The 15,307-nt window shown below is 32.7% G+C and overlaps 1 protein-coding gene across 1 annotated transcript in view; it reads left to right on the forward strand.

Annotated features, from left to right (window-relative positions):
• The window catches only part of LOC139499615 (platelet glycoprotein V-like), a 45,129-nt gene that overhangs the window by 13,125 nt on the left and 16,697 nt on the right, over nucleotides 1–15,307 (forward strand). Inside the window, exons 10-11 of the mRNA XM_071288362.1 lie at nucleotides 2,551–2,622; nucleotides 3,265–3,419. Coding sequence (XP_071144463.1) covers nucleotides 2,551–2,622; nucleotides 3,265–3,419 — 227 coding nt within the window. The remainder of the gene's footprint in view (nucleotides 1–2,550; nucleotides 2,623–3,264; nucleotides 3,420–15,307) is intronic.

Genomic DNA, 15,307 nt, shown 5'->3' on the forward strand with positions numbered 1-15,307 from the left:
AATGTAGATGGATATGGCTATTTTTTAGGTCTTTTTTTGGTTATAAAGCTCTTTAACTGTTTCAGTTCTTATTCATCATTGGCTTTCAAATATTCGGCTTTGAGCGTTCCTGATGAAGGTAAATCCCAAAAAGCGCTTGGGACGCATGCAATGTATAACGTGTTGATTTTTTTGTGCAAACAACTGTAAACTGTAAACGTAATAAGTACTTATACTGCATCCCTATTGGCCGACTTGTTTGTGTACTTATATGAAGCATAATTCACACTAACGTTCACGAAGAAAAAGAAAAAAGGGCATCTTTCTAAGTTCTTTTTTCTCTTTATGATTCATTGATGATATCCTGTCACTTCAGTGGTTGCTTTTATTTCACATATTCAAAGGATGCTTGTCCTTTAGGTAATACCAAAACTAGAATGTCTGCTACATAATTGATCTATTGCTTAGCATTTACAAATCTAAAATATACGACAAACATTACGATTTAAACTTTCCCGTTGTCAACTTCCCTTTTCACAGCGGTTAAAACTCATCAAGGATACCATGCTTATAATTTGGTATGCCAGACGCGCGTTTCGTCTACATAAGATTCATCACTGGCGTTGAAACAGTTCAAAGGCCAAATCAAATACCAAGTTGAGGAGCATTGACAACATACCCTTAGCCCCATCATATGGAGATTACAAATCTAATTTGTTACGTGCCTGTGTATTCACATTATATGTGAATTTGAGGCGACAGTTCAAATCTTGTAAATAGATTAAGAAAGAACAAATCCAGTTAACAAATTCATTTTTTGGGAATTGAACAGGGGTCATATCCTGACGCAAAAAATGCTCCGCCAGGGTGAATAAAAATAAAGACTGAAATCCCCTTGAAACACGTGTTTACACTAGTCAGCTTTGCCACTTTTATATAAATTTTGAAATATGCAGTCATTTCGGTAAATTGTCTATTTATAAATTTTTTAATTGTTCATAACATGAAAGTTTTTCTACTCCAGATCTATATTGCTATAGCCAAACTAGAAATTTTCAGTTCATATCTCTATTGCCTTATATTTGAGTTGGTCTTCGAGTCTTGGAGTTTATTCGCGCGCCACTGATGAGTTTTATGTTAACAAAACGCGCGTTTGGAGCAAACAAATTAAAGCCTAGTATCGTGTAGGAGTTTGTCGGTCACTATCACGATGTGTATGTGTTTCCACTCACAATAGAAATGCTTTCGCGGTCTTAATTCTTTAGATACATTAATCTGATTGATTTGTAAATCCCCTACCGTTGTCCTATAATTGTATTGTATATGCATCTTTATTGATCCAATTATATATTTTTAATTGATTGAATCTTAAGAAGTATAAATACTACTCATATCATGTTTTCTTTTTAAATGCATATCACCGAGTTCTAAATGCATACAAATTTTTTTTTCGAAATATCGCCTAATAATGTATAACAATGTTTATTAGTCAATGACTTAAAATACATTAAAAATTGTCCATTTTATACGATTTCATATACACAAAAGCCAGTTAACACAGAATTTTTACTGGTCTTAATACAAGATTTCAACTTCCGGTTTTTGGTTCAAAAAGGTGTCAGAAAATAGATATGTGTATTACGCTTAATATAAGTTTTCAATATGTTTGGTGTTGAGTATTTTTCATATGTTGTACTATTTTGTCTTTGAGTATATTCAATTGTGGACGGTACAAAATGTGAATTGTCAACAATTAAAGATTATTTATATGAGGGCGCAGTCCGAAGTGAGAGACATTTGTAGGATGGACAATGTTGGATATGCATCGCCTCGAATGGGCCACATTTGTTTAACCATACCAACGGGTCTTTCGAAATATTGAAAATACATGTTAAAGAAGATCTTGAACATGTCTTAACGTTGTCAGAAATAATTTGTCAAAACATTTTCGTCAAGGAACTAATTTGTACAACAAATGAAAACTATTTCTGTGAAGTATTGGTGGCCCTAAAAAGGGCCGTTTGTGAAAGCTATCCTCGGCACCAGACGGATTTCAAATATTTATTTCTTCGTCACTCCAGTCCACGGACCAGTTCTTACATCGACGTTGCCATTTTTTTTTACATACGTTAGTGATGTCATTTTAATAGGAAATAACTCGTGTAAATTTGAGAGTTGCAAAGGTTTATATCAATCGGAGAAATAAAGGGTAATTCATCGCACATTATTATTTTTTCAGGGTTATTCGAAATTCCTTGCATTAGAAAGATATTTAACCCAAATAGTTCATATTAATCCCGTATGAGTCTTCCTATAGTTGCATGTTTTCTTTAGTCAGCTTTTGGGGGTTATCTTACGTCAATGGTTAATAAAGGTGTCATAAAATGGGTGTTTTCGTATAAATCCTGTAGTGTGTCCGCGTACAGTCGTATTGGGGCTCGATCAGCTGATTGGCCTTCGGCTACGCTTCGAGCCAATACTGCTAACATCAACCTAACACGACTGTTTATGAAAATATTAATGGATTAATATTGCTGGTTAATTTTTAATTTTTGATCTTTTTTATTTCAGAGATTTATCAAGGAACGCTTTGAAAACTGTTTCAGCCAATATATTTATGGCAATGCCAAATGTAACGACTTTGTACGTATTATATTATTGACTTTTAATAGTACAATGATCATTATTATATACGACATAGAATGAACTTAAGAAAATTATACAAATGTAAGGGTGTTAGTTTCGTCATTTTTAAGTCATGTCATTGGATAGAGAAAGGTGTCGTGTAAATGGAAACTACGCAAAGATGCTTTCAGATTGGAGAAAACGAGTTAGGTTCATATTCTGTTAGCATTTGTGTAACTTTTTATGAGCTTCATTAAAAAAAGAAGAAGGAAAAAAACGGAAGTATGAATTTAGGAGACAGTATTTTAGCGAATTTCAATTGTGTTATTCGTCGCCAAAAAACCCAATTTCTATCAATTTTTTCTTGATTAATAGGATTGTTTTTCTAGCATGAAATATTCCACAATCTTTTTCGCCTCATTTCTCTCGGCGGTTTATAATCCGTTTTATGGAATTTTAATCCCTCTTTCAAAAATCCTGGTTCAGTTTCTGTGCATCATCCCCCTTTACATGTTAGACTTGGGAATAGGACACAATCAGTTAAAATGTAAATATGAAAATTTTGCTTGTATGTACAGATCCAAGATCGCAAAAACATGTTGCTCTATATCTGAAACACTGACACATCGTATTTCAGTGTAATTCAATATTACTTTTCAGATCTTTGTCTCAAAACCAACTGTTATGTTGCAATATGACCGATCTTTTTGAATGGGCAGCCATTCAAACAAAGGCTACGCTTTATGGAGACTGCACAGATTTTGGTATAGTCACAAACATCCAAGAGTTTAATATATCGAACTGTACAATTCCAGGTAGGTAATTCAATAGTATCTTATAAATTGACTTCGAGTTCAGTATAATTTACTCTGATAAGAAACACACATAAGAATAACACACATTACAAGATTTGAAACAGAAATCGTATTAGGGACGACATCAAAAGTTCAATGTAGGATAAATAACTTAATTCACATAGTTTTTTCGCTGACCCCACTACCCCCCTTCCTAACTTAATTTGGGAAAAATTGATTTACCTATATGAATATAATGTAAAATTGATTTTAGATTAACAAAACTTGCAGCAATGTTGACCCCCACCCCAAACTATTCGATTTAAGTTTTTTATCCTACATCGATCTTTTGATGTCGTCCCTTGTATAAGTTATTATAAATAGAAAGGTAATGAAAAAATAATCATACAATGTCAAATTGGTTTATTTGAACTAGAAACCATACTCTTAACAGAAGAAAAACACATTTGATGTATTCATGTACACATGCATAACCTGTAATAACAAATCCGATGTCTATGAAATTTCTTGCGACTGTCATACAAGTGAGAGGTTTGGCTAGCTATTAAACCAGGTTTTGATCCACCATTTCTTAAATAGACAAATGACTCACCCGATAATATGACAGTTTTTATCCATTCGTTTGATGTGTTTGAGCATTTGATTTTGCCATCTTATTACGGACTTTCCGTTATGGATTTTTCTTGGAGTTCTGTAATTTTGTTATTTTAATATTTAGGAATGCTTGACAATCAAGGTAAAATCACTATAGAAGAATGGTCAGGGTTTACTGATAAGCTCATAAAGATGCATCACTATCTTCATTAACGTTTGATGTTATATTCTCTTCTAGGCATCTAATTACTTGGGCGTTACACAGTTAAAAGGTTAACAAATCTGGAGGTACAACTATAATTTTGAAAGCCAGTCGAATAATATGAATCATACTATAGATTAAAACAAATCGATGTTTGGAGAAAATTTTCTCACTGATACGAAATATATTGCAAGGTTTTACAAATACATTTTATTTTATATATTTTCATTTCCTAAGTTGATGGTCAGTGGGGATCGTGGACAACAACATCGTGTTCCATGACATGCGGTAATGGCATGATATATCGAAATAGAACTTGCAACACCCCCTCACCTTCTGACGGCGGAAAAAATTGTCAAGGTGTCGACAACGAATCGTCAGTTTGTAATCTAGAAGATTGTCCTGGTAAATATTTCTTACAAAAATATATATAAAATTCGCAATCCTTGTCTTAAACATGTTAGATATGTAGTTAGACAGTGAAAAAGACTTATCGTCAGATTTATGGTATTAATCAAATGAAATAGAGCCAGAATTAAGTTGAACTTTCAACGAAACACCACATGACATCTTTAAATAGTTACTGTACCCCAATTTTGACATTTTAACCTATTATGCCTGTTAATTTTCCTCACGCATTGTTGTCAATATAATCGAATTTTATGCGACTGTCATACAAGTGAGAGGTTTAGCTTGCTATAAAAAGCAAGAATATGACAGTTGTTTTCCATTTGTTTGATGTCTTTGAGGTTTTGATTTTGCCATTTGTTCAGGGACTTTCCGTTTTGAATTTTCCTTAAGGATCGGTATTTTTGTTATTTTACTTTTTACATATTATCGAAAATCAACATAGAAATATATTTCGTATAAAGACATTTCTTTATACATCTTGAAAATTGTTTTTAAGTTTAAAAAGACCATTGTAAAGACGTAGGATAATCGGAATGTCAGTTGGCCAACATTCATAGAAACAAAAGTAAAAATAATATTTTACTAACACTAAACTAAACAAAATCAAACAAAACTAAACACAATTAAAACATTTGTTTATAAAGAAAATTTCCATTTATATTTAAATTATTTGGTGTGGTTTTAACCAATACTTTTTTTTATAATTTCTTAAACTTGACACTCATTTATATGAACGTTCTTCATATCAAAATCACACATTCATGGGTATGGTCGCAATGTAGTTCGGTTAATGTGCATTTGGGCCTATTCTAAAGTAAAACTTGATGAGATACCAATTTGATGATGAAAGCATGGTGGTTGATGCGAGTATTTTTTTTTCTCAATTGTGTATATTTAAATCTCACCCTCATATTCATAGTGTTATCCCTTATATGAATTATAGTTTGCGCGGGAACATTACTAACTTATACGCCTGTTTATGTACAGATACTTCTGGGGCACCTTAAATTAATTACTGTTTTGAGTGGGTCTCTTGTTGCTTATATTTATTTTTCTGTATAGTGTTGTGTAAATATTTGGATTCCTTTTCGTCGTTTTTCTTCTTGGTCATGGTGTGTGCAGATTTCAATACCACGTATTTTGAGTTTGAGTTATTTTACTTAGCGGCTATTTTGGAACTCTAGTGCTTGATTTTCTTATTCGACTTACCAAACTGAAACACGCAAAACAGTGTGATAAGAGAACTTAGAAGTTCTTAGGGATGAAAAAAGCAAGGCTTAAAGAAATTAAAAATGTTCAGAAGACTTTTTCTATCGTTATAGAAACTTTTGTCACTATTAATCATTACATGAAGAAGACGAATTTGTTGTCTAGTTGTATAGTAATTATGCAACATAAATGTGTATTTGTAAAACTATTGACTGTTTCTTTAAATATATTTCAACCGCTTTGGTGGTCTATAGTTAGCATGTTCACCTGTGATGCAGAAGGTGATTATTAAGATCTCGGCCGGATCAAATCACGAACTTTGTATTTGCTGCTTCTCTGCTGTGTCAGAGGTGTCTTCAAGCGTGTGTGCGCGTCTGAATCATTTCGGTAGGATAACATGTCTTCCAAATTCATATTCAAGGTTCATATTCAAATTACATTAACATGTGAAATGCTGTAATAATTACAACCAAATGTAAAAGATCATCATTCATCCATTCAATAAGGATGTGTCAACCACATAGCAGAGTAGAATGTATATTTAAAGTACATTCAAAACTATGCATTAAACACAAATCCATCCATTTAATCAATACATATGTGTGCATCACATAACAGTGAAGAATTTATCAATACATATTTTCAATAGACATGTGTTGCTGGTATCACTACTACTTAAACCTGGTCAATAAATGGTACGGCAGCAAAAGAGGCATCAGTAGTAGAGAGTATTTTTTAGTAAACTTACGTAACACTCCAATACATATTATATTTGGATTGCGTTTAATATGGTAGGTGGTACGTTGGGCTACTATCGAACTTGCAGCTAGTCTAGCGGCTTAATAGATCTAGATAGACCCAAAAATGTATGTTATCTAGAAAATCCAAAAAGGCGTCAGAAAGGATATAACCCATCACGTCATGTTGATAGGCTAGTTACGTAGCTTATCGGCCGACATAGATAGATATCTAAGACATAACGGCTATACTAGTTGCTACGATATTGAAAGCAGCACTGTCAACTTTGTAACAATATTAACAGATGTTATACTTACCGAATTCGAATTGAAATTTGTTTGATTTTTTATTAATGCACATGCATGTCTTGAAAATGAAATCTCCTACATACTGTTAAAGTCAGAAAGAAACAAAACAAGGGATTGTGTTTTAAGCGTACATTTATTTCCATTTGAACGGTCGGTTTGTTATTTTAAAATTCATACGAACATTAAAAAAAATTAGTTACAATGCTTTTGTTTTTTAATTTGGAATAAATGCTTGAATTGTAGCTTCCGATGTCATTTTCATTCAGAACGATAAAACACTAAGACCAAAGATGAATAGATAATTAAAAACTTGATGCACTATGTGACAAAAAGGGACATAGAGCGGAAATCCATGCATGGACCGCTCTGCCTGAGGACTTTGGAGCGGAAATCCATGTATGGACCACTCTGCCTGAGGACTTTGGAATCTAATTCATGTATGGACCACTCTGCCTGAGGAATTCATATATGGACCACTCTGCCTGAGGAAATCTATGTATGGACCACTCTGCCTGAAGACGTTGGAATCTAATCCATTATGGACCACTCTGCCTGAGGGCTTTGGAATTTAATCCATTTATGGACCGCTCTGCCTGAGGACTTTGGAATCTAATCCATTTATGGACCACTCTGCCTGAGGAATCCATGTATGGACCACTCTGTCTGAGGACTTAGGAATCTAATCCATGTATGGACCACTCTGCCTGAGGACTTTGGAATCTAATCCATGTATGGACCACTCTGCCTGAGGACTTTGGAACCCATGTATGGACCTCTTTGCCTGAGGACTTTGAAATCCATGTATGGACCACTCTGCCTGAGGACTTTGAAATCCATGTATGGACCACTCTGCCTGAGGACTTTGAAATCCATGTATGGACCACTCTGCCTGAGGACTTTGAAATCCATGTATGGACCACTCTGCCTGAGGACTTTGAAATCCATGTATGGACCACTCTGCCTGAGGACTTTGAAATCCATGTATGGACCACTCTGCCTGAGGACTTTGAAACCCATGTATGGACCACTCTGCCTGAGGACTTTGAAATCCATGTATGGACCACTCTGCCTGAGGACTTTGAAATCCATTTATGGACCTCTCTGCCTAAAGACTTTGAAATCCATGTATGGACCACTCTGCCTGAGGACTTCGATATTCATGTATGGACCACTCTGCCTGAGGACTTTGAAATCCATGTATGGACCTCTCTGCCTGATGACTTTGTAATTCATGTATGGACCACTCTGCCTGAGGACTTTGGAATCCATTTATGGACCACTCTGTCTGAGGACTTTGAAATCCATGTATGGACCACTCTGCCTGAGGACTTTGGAATCTTAATTTCAATATAATTTCAAAATCAAGTTTCAATAATGGATAAAATCGATTCTGAAACGTTTAGTGTTTCTCAATTACAACATATACAAGATTGAAGTATACACAGCTAATGTAAAAATGAAGCAGATATGTCTTTAAGCCTTATACAAATAAAGCACAAAATACTTGAAAAAAAAATGTTTAAATCACCATCACCTTGCAATACTGAATATAAGCCACGTATATTTTTTAACAATATTCTCTATTCTTTTGTATCATAGTTGATGGACATTGGGGCCTCTGGTCGTCTGTGAGATGTTCTGTTTCCTGTGGTCATGGAATAGGAATTAGAGCTAGACGATGTGACAACCCTATCCCTACTGGAAATGGAAATGGTTGTGTTGGAAGTGATATAGAGAGAAAAATATGTTCTCTGGAAAAATGTCACAGTAAGTTATATTATAATTGTTGCATATCAGTTTTGTTGACAGTTGTGTATCATACTATTGCTTGGCATTTCCCGGTAAAAAGTCAATGCATTCTAATTGTGATATTTGAAACAGTGATGTTAAAACTGTACAACTATTTAACCCAAGACAAGGGCACATTTGACAAGACTACGTTCATTTAAAGGCCAATGTATCTAATACTTTTTCGTACATTTCTGCTTCTGTGAATGGACGTCATAGATGCATTCTAAGTGGTGCACAAATATTCCAATTACATTCTTAGTTCTGGAATATGTTATGGATTTCTTATAAATTAGTGATATACCTTTTACAAAACTTTGAATCTTTTGAAAAACTAAAGATTTCCTTATGCCAGGAATAAATTACCTTATCAGTATTGCCATCAATATTTGGGAATTTTTGGTCCTTAATGGTCGTCAACTATATACCTATTTAGATCTGAGCGTCACTGATGAGTCTTATGTAGACGAAGTGCGCGTCTGGCGTATTAAATAATAATCCTGGTACTTTTGATAACTATTTACTGAAGTCGCTACACGGAAGCACAGGAACTACTTGCAAGGGTCTCAAAACGTCAATGATAGTCTATCTAATGACTTTTGAGGTTAAACACCTCCGTAGAAGATTCCTGTGATAAAACCAGGTGAATATAGGTGCATAAGTAAAAAAATATATTGTTAGTATATCTAATATGTATCGTAAATATCTTGCATTTAAATAATTGTACTATTTGTGGAATTTTTAATTTTTATTTTTTATTTTTTATTTTTTTTATTTCACCATTAGTATTAATTTTACATTTTTTATTTTAAATATGCGAGTGAACCAATACGACCTAAAAAATATAAATCGCGACAGAAATGCAACTCATTTGTTTTCTTCAGTTTCATATAATGCCGACCAATTCTTTTTTTCAGAATCGTGCAAAGATGCAGGCAAAAACTAAAATTCCGGTAAATATAAATACTCCTAATCATTATAGGTTAAATCTGCACTTGATTTTAAAAGCATTATTTTCCTACTTAATGTTTTCTAAGATACATAAAAGGAATAGAATATTAAACAAAATCCCAATAATAAGTTCAAAAGTAAATGTAGTATTACAACAACAAACAATAATAAAAAAAAATGACAGTCTGGCTATTTGTGTACTTTTCAACGAAAGACAATAAGACGGAACAGGTCCGCAAATAACAACACTTTGATAACTTTTTGTTTTGTCATAGGCGAGATAATTCTACTATTTATTCTATTGAGGAAATCAACATATCTTGTCGCAAATAAATATATCAGTAACCTCTAACAGGAAAAACTTATCATCGTGTCCTTACACTCATGTAATGTCTCTTTTTAGAATATGATACGTCAAGGAAAATATAGTTTTAAATTGAACCCACAAAAAGCGATTATAAAGTCAAAAAAGCCTCAGATAAAGAAGCCATGTATCTGTTGTTTATTTTAAGATTTTGTTTACGGATGATAGTATTTAAACGTGCTGATGGTTAACGTTTTTTGACAATTTTTAGTGTTAAGGATGTGATTAGGTGAGGTTTTGGAATTTGTGTCAAATGTTCGGACTGCTTGGTGTTTTTCCGGATAGCACAATGTAAAATATTTTGCCCTATAAAATCCATTTTTTTTCTTATAAGACTTAATAGGTCATGAAAGGTCAGTTACCAAAATTTTAGAAGATTCTTGATTTTCTTTCTTTTGTTTTGAGACCCAAATAATACCAGTGTAAATTTAAGGTAAATATAAGGTAAAAGTCCGAGTCAGCCTTTTCCCGCCATATTGTAAATCTCAAATATCTCGAAAAGGAGATCCATGACCTATCAATAGTTTTAGCTTATATTCATTCTTAACGAATGCTCTACCAGCTTATAGTATCAATTTTAAATTCTAAATTTGTTAATTTTCACCTGACCTCACCTAAGTACCTCCTTAATTAATGTTTTAAACGTCGAGATAGTTTGTGTTATTATCGCCTTGATCTTGTTTACGAAAATTAGTTCCTCAATTTTGTTTAAAAAAAACTAAAACATTCCAGAGCCACTACAGGTAGCCTTCTAGACCAATCATATAAATGTTTTCCGTAATTTGCAAATCATAAAAGAATTATTTTATCATATATCATGATAAGACGATTCTAGGTTTTCGGAATAGTTTGAATTGCTTGATCCAATTAGTTCTGTTTTAGTGTATTTCTTACTGTTTGTACCAAGGTGTTGTCAATGTTTCTGTAACTTGTGGTTTGTGGTTTGTGATTGCTCATTTTTATCTTCACCTTTTCTTTTCAAGCATACAACTTTGATATAATAATAATAAATAATAGTTTATATGAAAGTATACACAAACAATAAATCTAAACAATGACTTTTATAACTATTTTCAACTTTTCTATTTTCTGTAGAAGGAGAATGGAAGAAAGCAAGAAAATTTAAAAGGACATCCAACCATGGATAAATGAAGAATATCATGAATTAAAATGAACCCGGAGGAACAATGAATTACATGTTTCACTTGTGGCTTTTAAGGATAAATGTCATTTGCTTGTTTTTGTTTCTTATGGAATATTGTTTAGTGATTTTAGATGAGATTGCAGAGATAAATGTTAAAAGTTTTGTTCTCTCATTTATCACTTTGAAGGATTTGACATTATGCTGCAGGGATACATATCAACTGTTTTTTTGGTATGTATATAATTATGAGGGATTTCACGTAACATCGTTGGGATAAATGTTAACTGGTATTTGTGTCTCATATATCATTTGAAAAGGTTTCTCATGAGACTTAAGGGATTTTATTTACTTGTTTGTGTTTCTCATATATTATTTTAAAGGGGTTCTCATGAGGTTTTGGGAATACTAACTAGTTTTGTTTCTCATATATGATTTTGAAGGGTTTCCCACGCAGCTGCAGATTTGCTATCAACAGGTTTTCGTTTCTCATATTTCATTTAAAAGGGTTTCTTATGAGGCTATAGTGATAGCATCAAATGTTTGTGTTTCTCATATATCATTTTGAGGAGTTGTACATGATGCTGAAGGGTTAGTTGTTATCTTCTTTTTTGTTTTTGTTTCTCATATATCACCTTAAAGGGTTTGACATGAGATAAAAGGGATAAATGACTGGTATTTGTTTCTCATAGCAAAATTGTTTAGAGATTTTAGATGAGATTTTAGGGATAAATGCAAATAGTTCTTATTTTATCACTTTTAGGAATTTCATATATTGCTGTAGGGATACATATCAACTGGTTTTTTTTGTAATATATAGTTTTGAAGGATTTGACATATTATGGTCGGGATAAATGTAAACTGGTATTTGTGTCTCATATATTATTTTGAGGGATTTCACATGAGATTGTCGGGATAAATGTAAGCTGATATTTGTATCTCATATATTATTTTGAGGGATTTCACATGAGATTGTCGGGATAAATGTAAGCTGGTATTTGTGTCTCATATATTATTTTGAGGGATTTCACATGAGATTGTCGGGATAAATGTAATTTGATATTTGTGTCTCATATATTATTTTGAGGGATTTCACATGAGATTGTCGGGATAAATATAAGCTGGTATTTGTGTCTCATATATTATTTTGAGGGATTTCACATGATATTGTCGGGATAAATGTAAGCTGGTATTTGTGTCTCATATATTATTTTGAGGGATTTCACATGATATTGTCGGGATAAATGTAAGCTGGTATTTGTGTCTCATATATTATTTTGAGGGATTTCACATGAGATTGTCGGGATAAATGTAAGCGGGTATTTGTGTCTCATATATTATTTTGAGGGATTTCACATGATATTGTCGGGATAAATGTAAGCTGGTATTTGTGTCTCATATATTATTTTGAGGGATTTCACATGAGATTGTCGGGATAAATGTAAGCGGGTATTTGTGTCTCATATACTTTTCTAAGGGATTTCACATTAGATTGTGTCTCATATATTCTTTGAAAATTTTCTCATTAAGGTTGTAGGGATAATATCAACTGGTTTTTGTTTCTCATGCATCATTTTGAAGGGTTTTTCATTAAGACGTAGTGATAATATCAACTGGTTTTTATTTCTCATGTATCATTTTGAAGGGTTTTTCATTAGGACGTAGCGATAATATCAACTGGTTTTTGTTTCTCATGCATCATTTTGAAGGGTTTTTCATTAAGACGTAGTGATAATATCAACTGGTTTTTATTTCTCATGTATCATTTTGAAGGGTTTTTCATTAGGACGTAGCGATAATATCAACTGGTTTTTGTTTCTCATGTATCATTTTGAAGGGTTGTACATGACACTAAAGGGCTAAATGTTTACCTTTTTTGTTTCTCATATTTTACCTTTAAGGATTTCACATGAGATTGTAGGGAATAAATGTAAACTAGTGTTTGTGTCTCATGTATTTTTGGTTGATTATCAACTGCGTTTGGTTCTAATATATCATTTTTGGCAACGGTTATAAATTTCAATGTGTTTTTTCCTCATATTTTATTTTGAGTGATGGTCTAGAAAAATTTGTCTAAGATTCTTTCGGGTTGCTTTCAAATGTATCTATATAGTTCATTCAGGCTTTTCAAAATAAATCTATAGAAATTTGTAGTTTTCTTTTTTTTTATGCAATAGCTGAATAATAAAAAAAACCATGACCAATCTTACACAACATAAAGGGGATACCGAAAGCAATCTTGAACATGTCATATAGTGAACATATAACACTTCCAATAACATATTCCAGCATGATCATGCCATGTTATCATTAAATAACGCCTTCAAACCATATACTAAATAAAATTTATCACAAACATACTATATCGGACTCTTAACACCATACCAGATACAAAGTATATTACTCATTGATAATATAGAGACTTCATAACTCCATAACACACATACCATTGATCTACTGTATAACATTTAAAACAAAATGCAATACACTTACTACTGTAAACACAGTTATTATGGCGTCCATTTACAAGTATCATTTCTATTTTTGAAGACTGAACAAAAAAGCAAGATCAGTTATTGAAATTACAGGGAAAAGCTTTATGTTTATAAATGTGTCCGATATGAGAAAAAAAGTAGAGTATTTCATGATCGTGTGATATCAGTTGTATGAGAAAAAACAGCTCTCCTAATTAATACAAATATACATGGATTTTAAAGCAGAGGGGCGAAAGATACCAGAGAAACAGTCAAACTCATAGATAGAAAAGAAACTGAAACACCATGACTTAAAAATGAAAAGACAAACAGACAAATAATAGCACCCAAGACACAACATAGAAAACTAAAGTCTAAGCAACACGAACCCAAACAAAAACTGGATGTGACCTCAGGATATAAATGTTAATGAGTCTACGAATCGGCAAATACAATAGAATCTTAAGGCCAATAAACGATCTTCAGTATTAGCAAGTTTCTATGCAAAACGAAGAACTCTCAATCATAAATTCGGGAATAGAAATATAGAATATATGTCAAAGAGGCATACAACCCGACCAAAGAGCATAAAACAGCCGAAGGACACCTATTGGTCTTCAATGCAACAAGAAAATCCTGCACCGTAGGTGGGTCTCAGATGACCATAAATAAAAACGAATACTTGTTCAGTGCAATTGGACGTCATACTAAACTTAAAAACATACATGAACTAAAATTATTAAAATCTACAGGACTAACAAAGGCCTGAGGTTCCTGGCTTGGGAAAGGACCATCCCCTGTCCCTCTAGCCAATGAGGAATAAACAAATACACACTATACACATAGTTTACACACAATAAAAGTAAATTTTAAAAGAGATTTGAGTCCGATGTCAGAATAGGTAACAAAACTCAAAAGAAAGTAAAATGACAATGATACAAACATTAACAAAGAAGAACGTAGAGTTACATGTACTGACATGCCAGCTCCAGACTTAATTTTAAAGGATGAAACAATCATGTCGTCATCAAATGAAAATCAAGCGCAATTCCTCCCGTTGGGGTTTTAGAATCATACCATTATAAAATATATGAGAAGAACATTAACCGTATCATGCCAACAACTGGTTTTATAATAAATGTGTTTATTTCCGACATAAAGACCCATGAGTAAATCAATATTAATACCAAAATCTTTAATTAATTGATAACAGTATCGTAACAATATCCCTTCTGAAGAAGTGTGTTTAAAGGTTTGGTTAGCTTTTGAAGTAAACGTCGACATTTGTGTGCTTTGTAAAGAATATTATCATAATTTGTTGGATGCGAAATAACTAAACGTATAAGATGTCTGCATGTTGATTTATATTTACGAATGATGTCTTTGTGCCAATGATAAAATGTAATGAATGTTTTGACTAGTTTGTGATATCAAAAAATCCGGTTGTAATAGTTATTAAATACTACATAAACGAACTAATCGAACAAGTTCAGATATATAACAAAATAACATCTAAAAATGGATAATTAAGAATAGGAAATGAAAAATGTTCTCTTTTATCATACATTTTGATATAAAGCTTCTCGTTAAAGACACATATATCAAAATCCAGAAAAGGGCAGTGTTTATTGTCAGTATTAGCTTAAGTTAAAACCAGTTCGGCAGGACGAATCTCAAAAGTAAAAATTTTGAAGTCGCTATTATTGAG

This window comes from Mytilus edulis, chromosome 12 (genome assembly GCF_963676685.1).
Source record: "Mytilus edulis chromosome 12, xbMytEdul2.2, whole genome shotgun sequence".
NCBI classification, from domain to species: domain Eukaryota; kingdom Metazoa; phylum Mollusca; class Bivalvia; order Mytilida; family Mytilidae; genus Mytilus; species Mytilus edulis.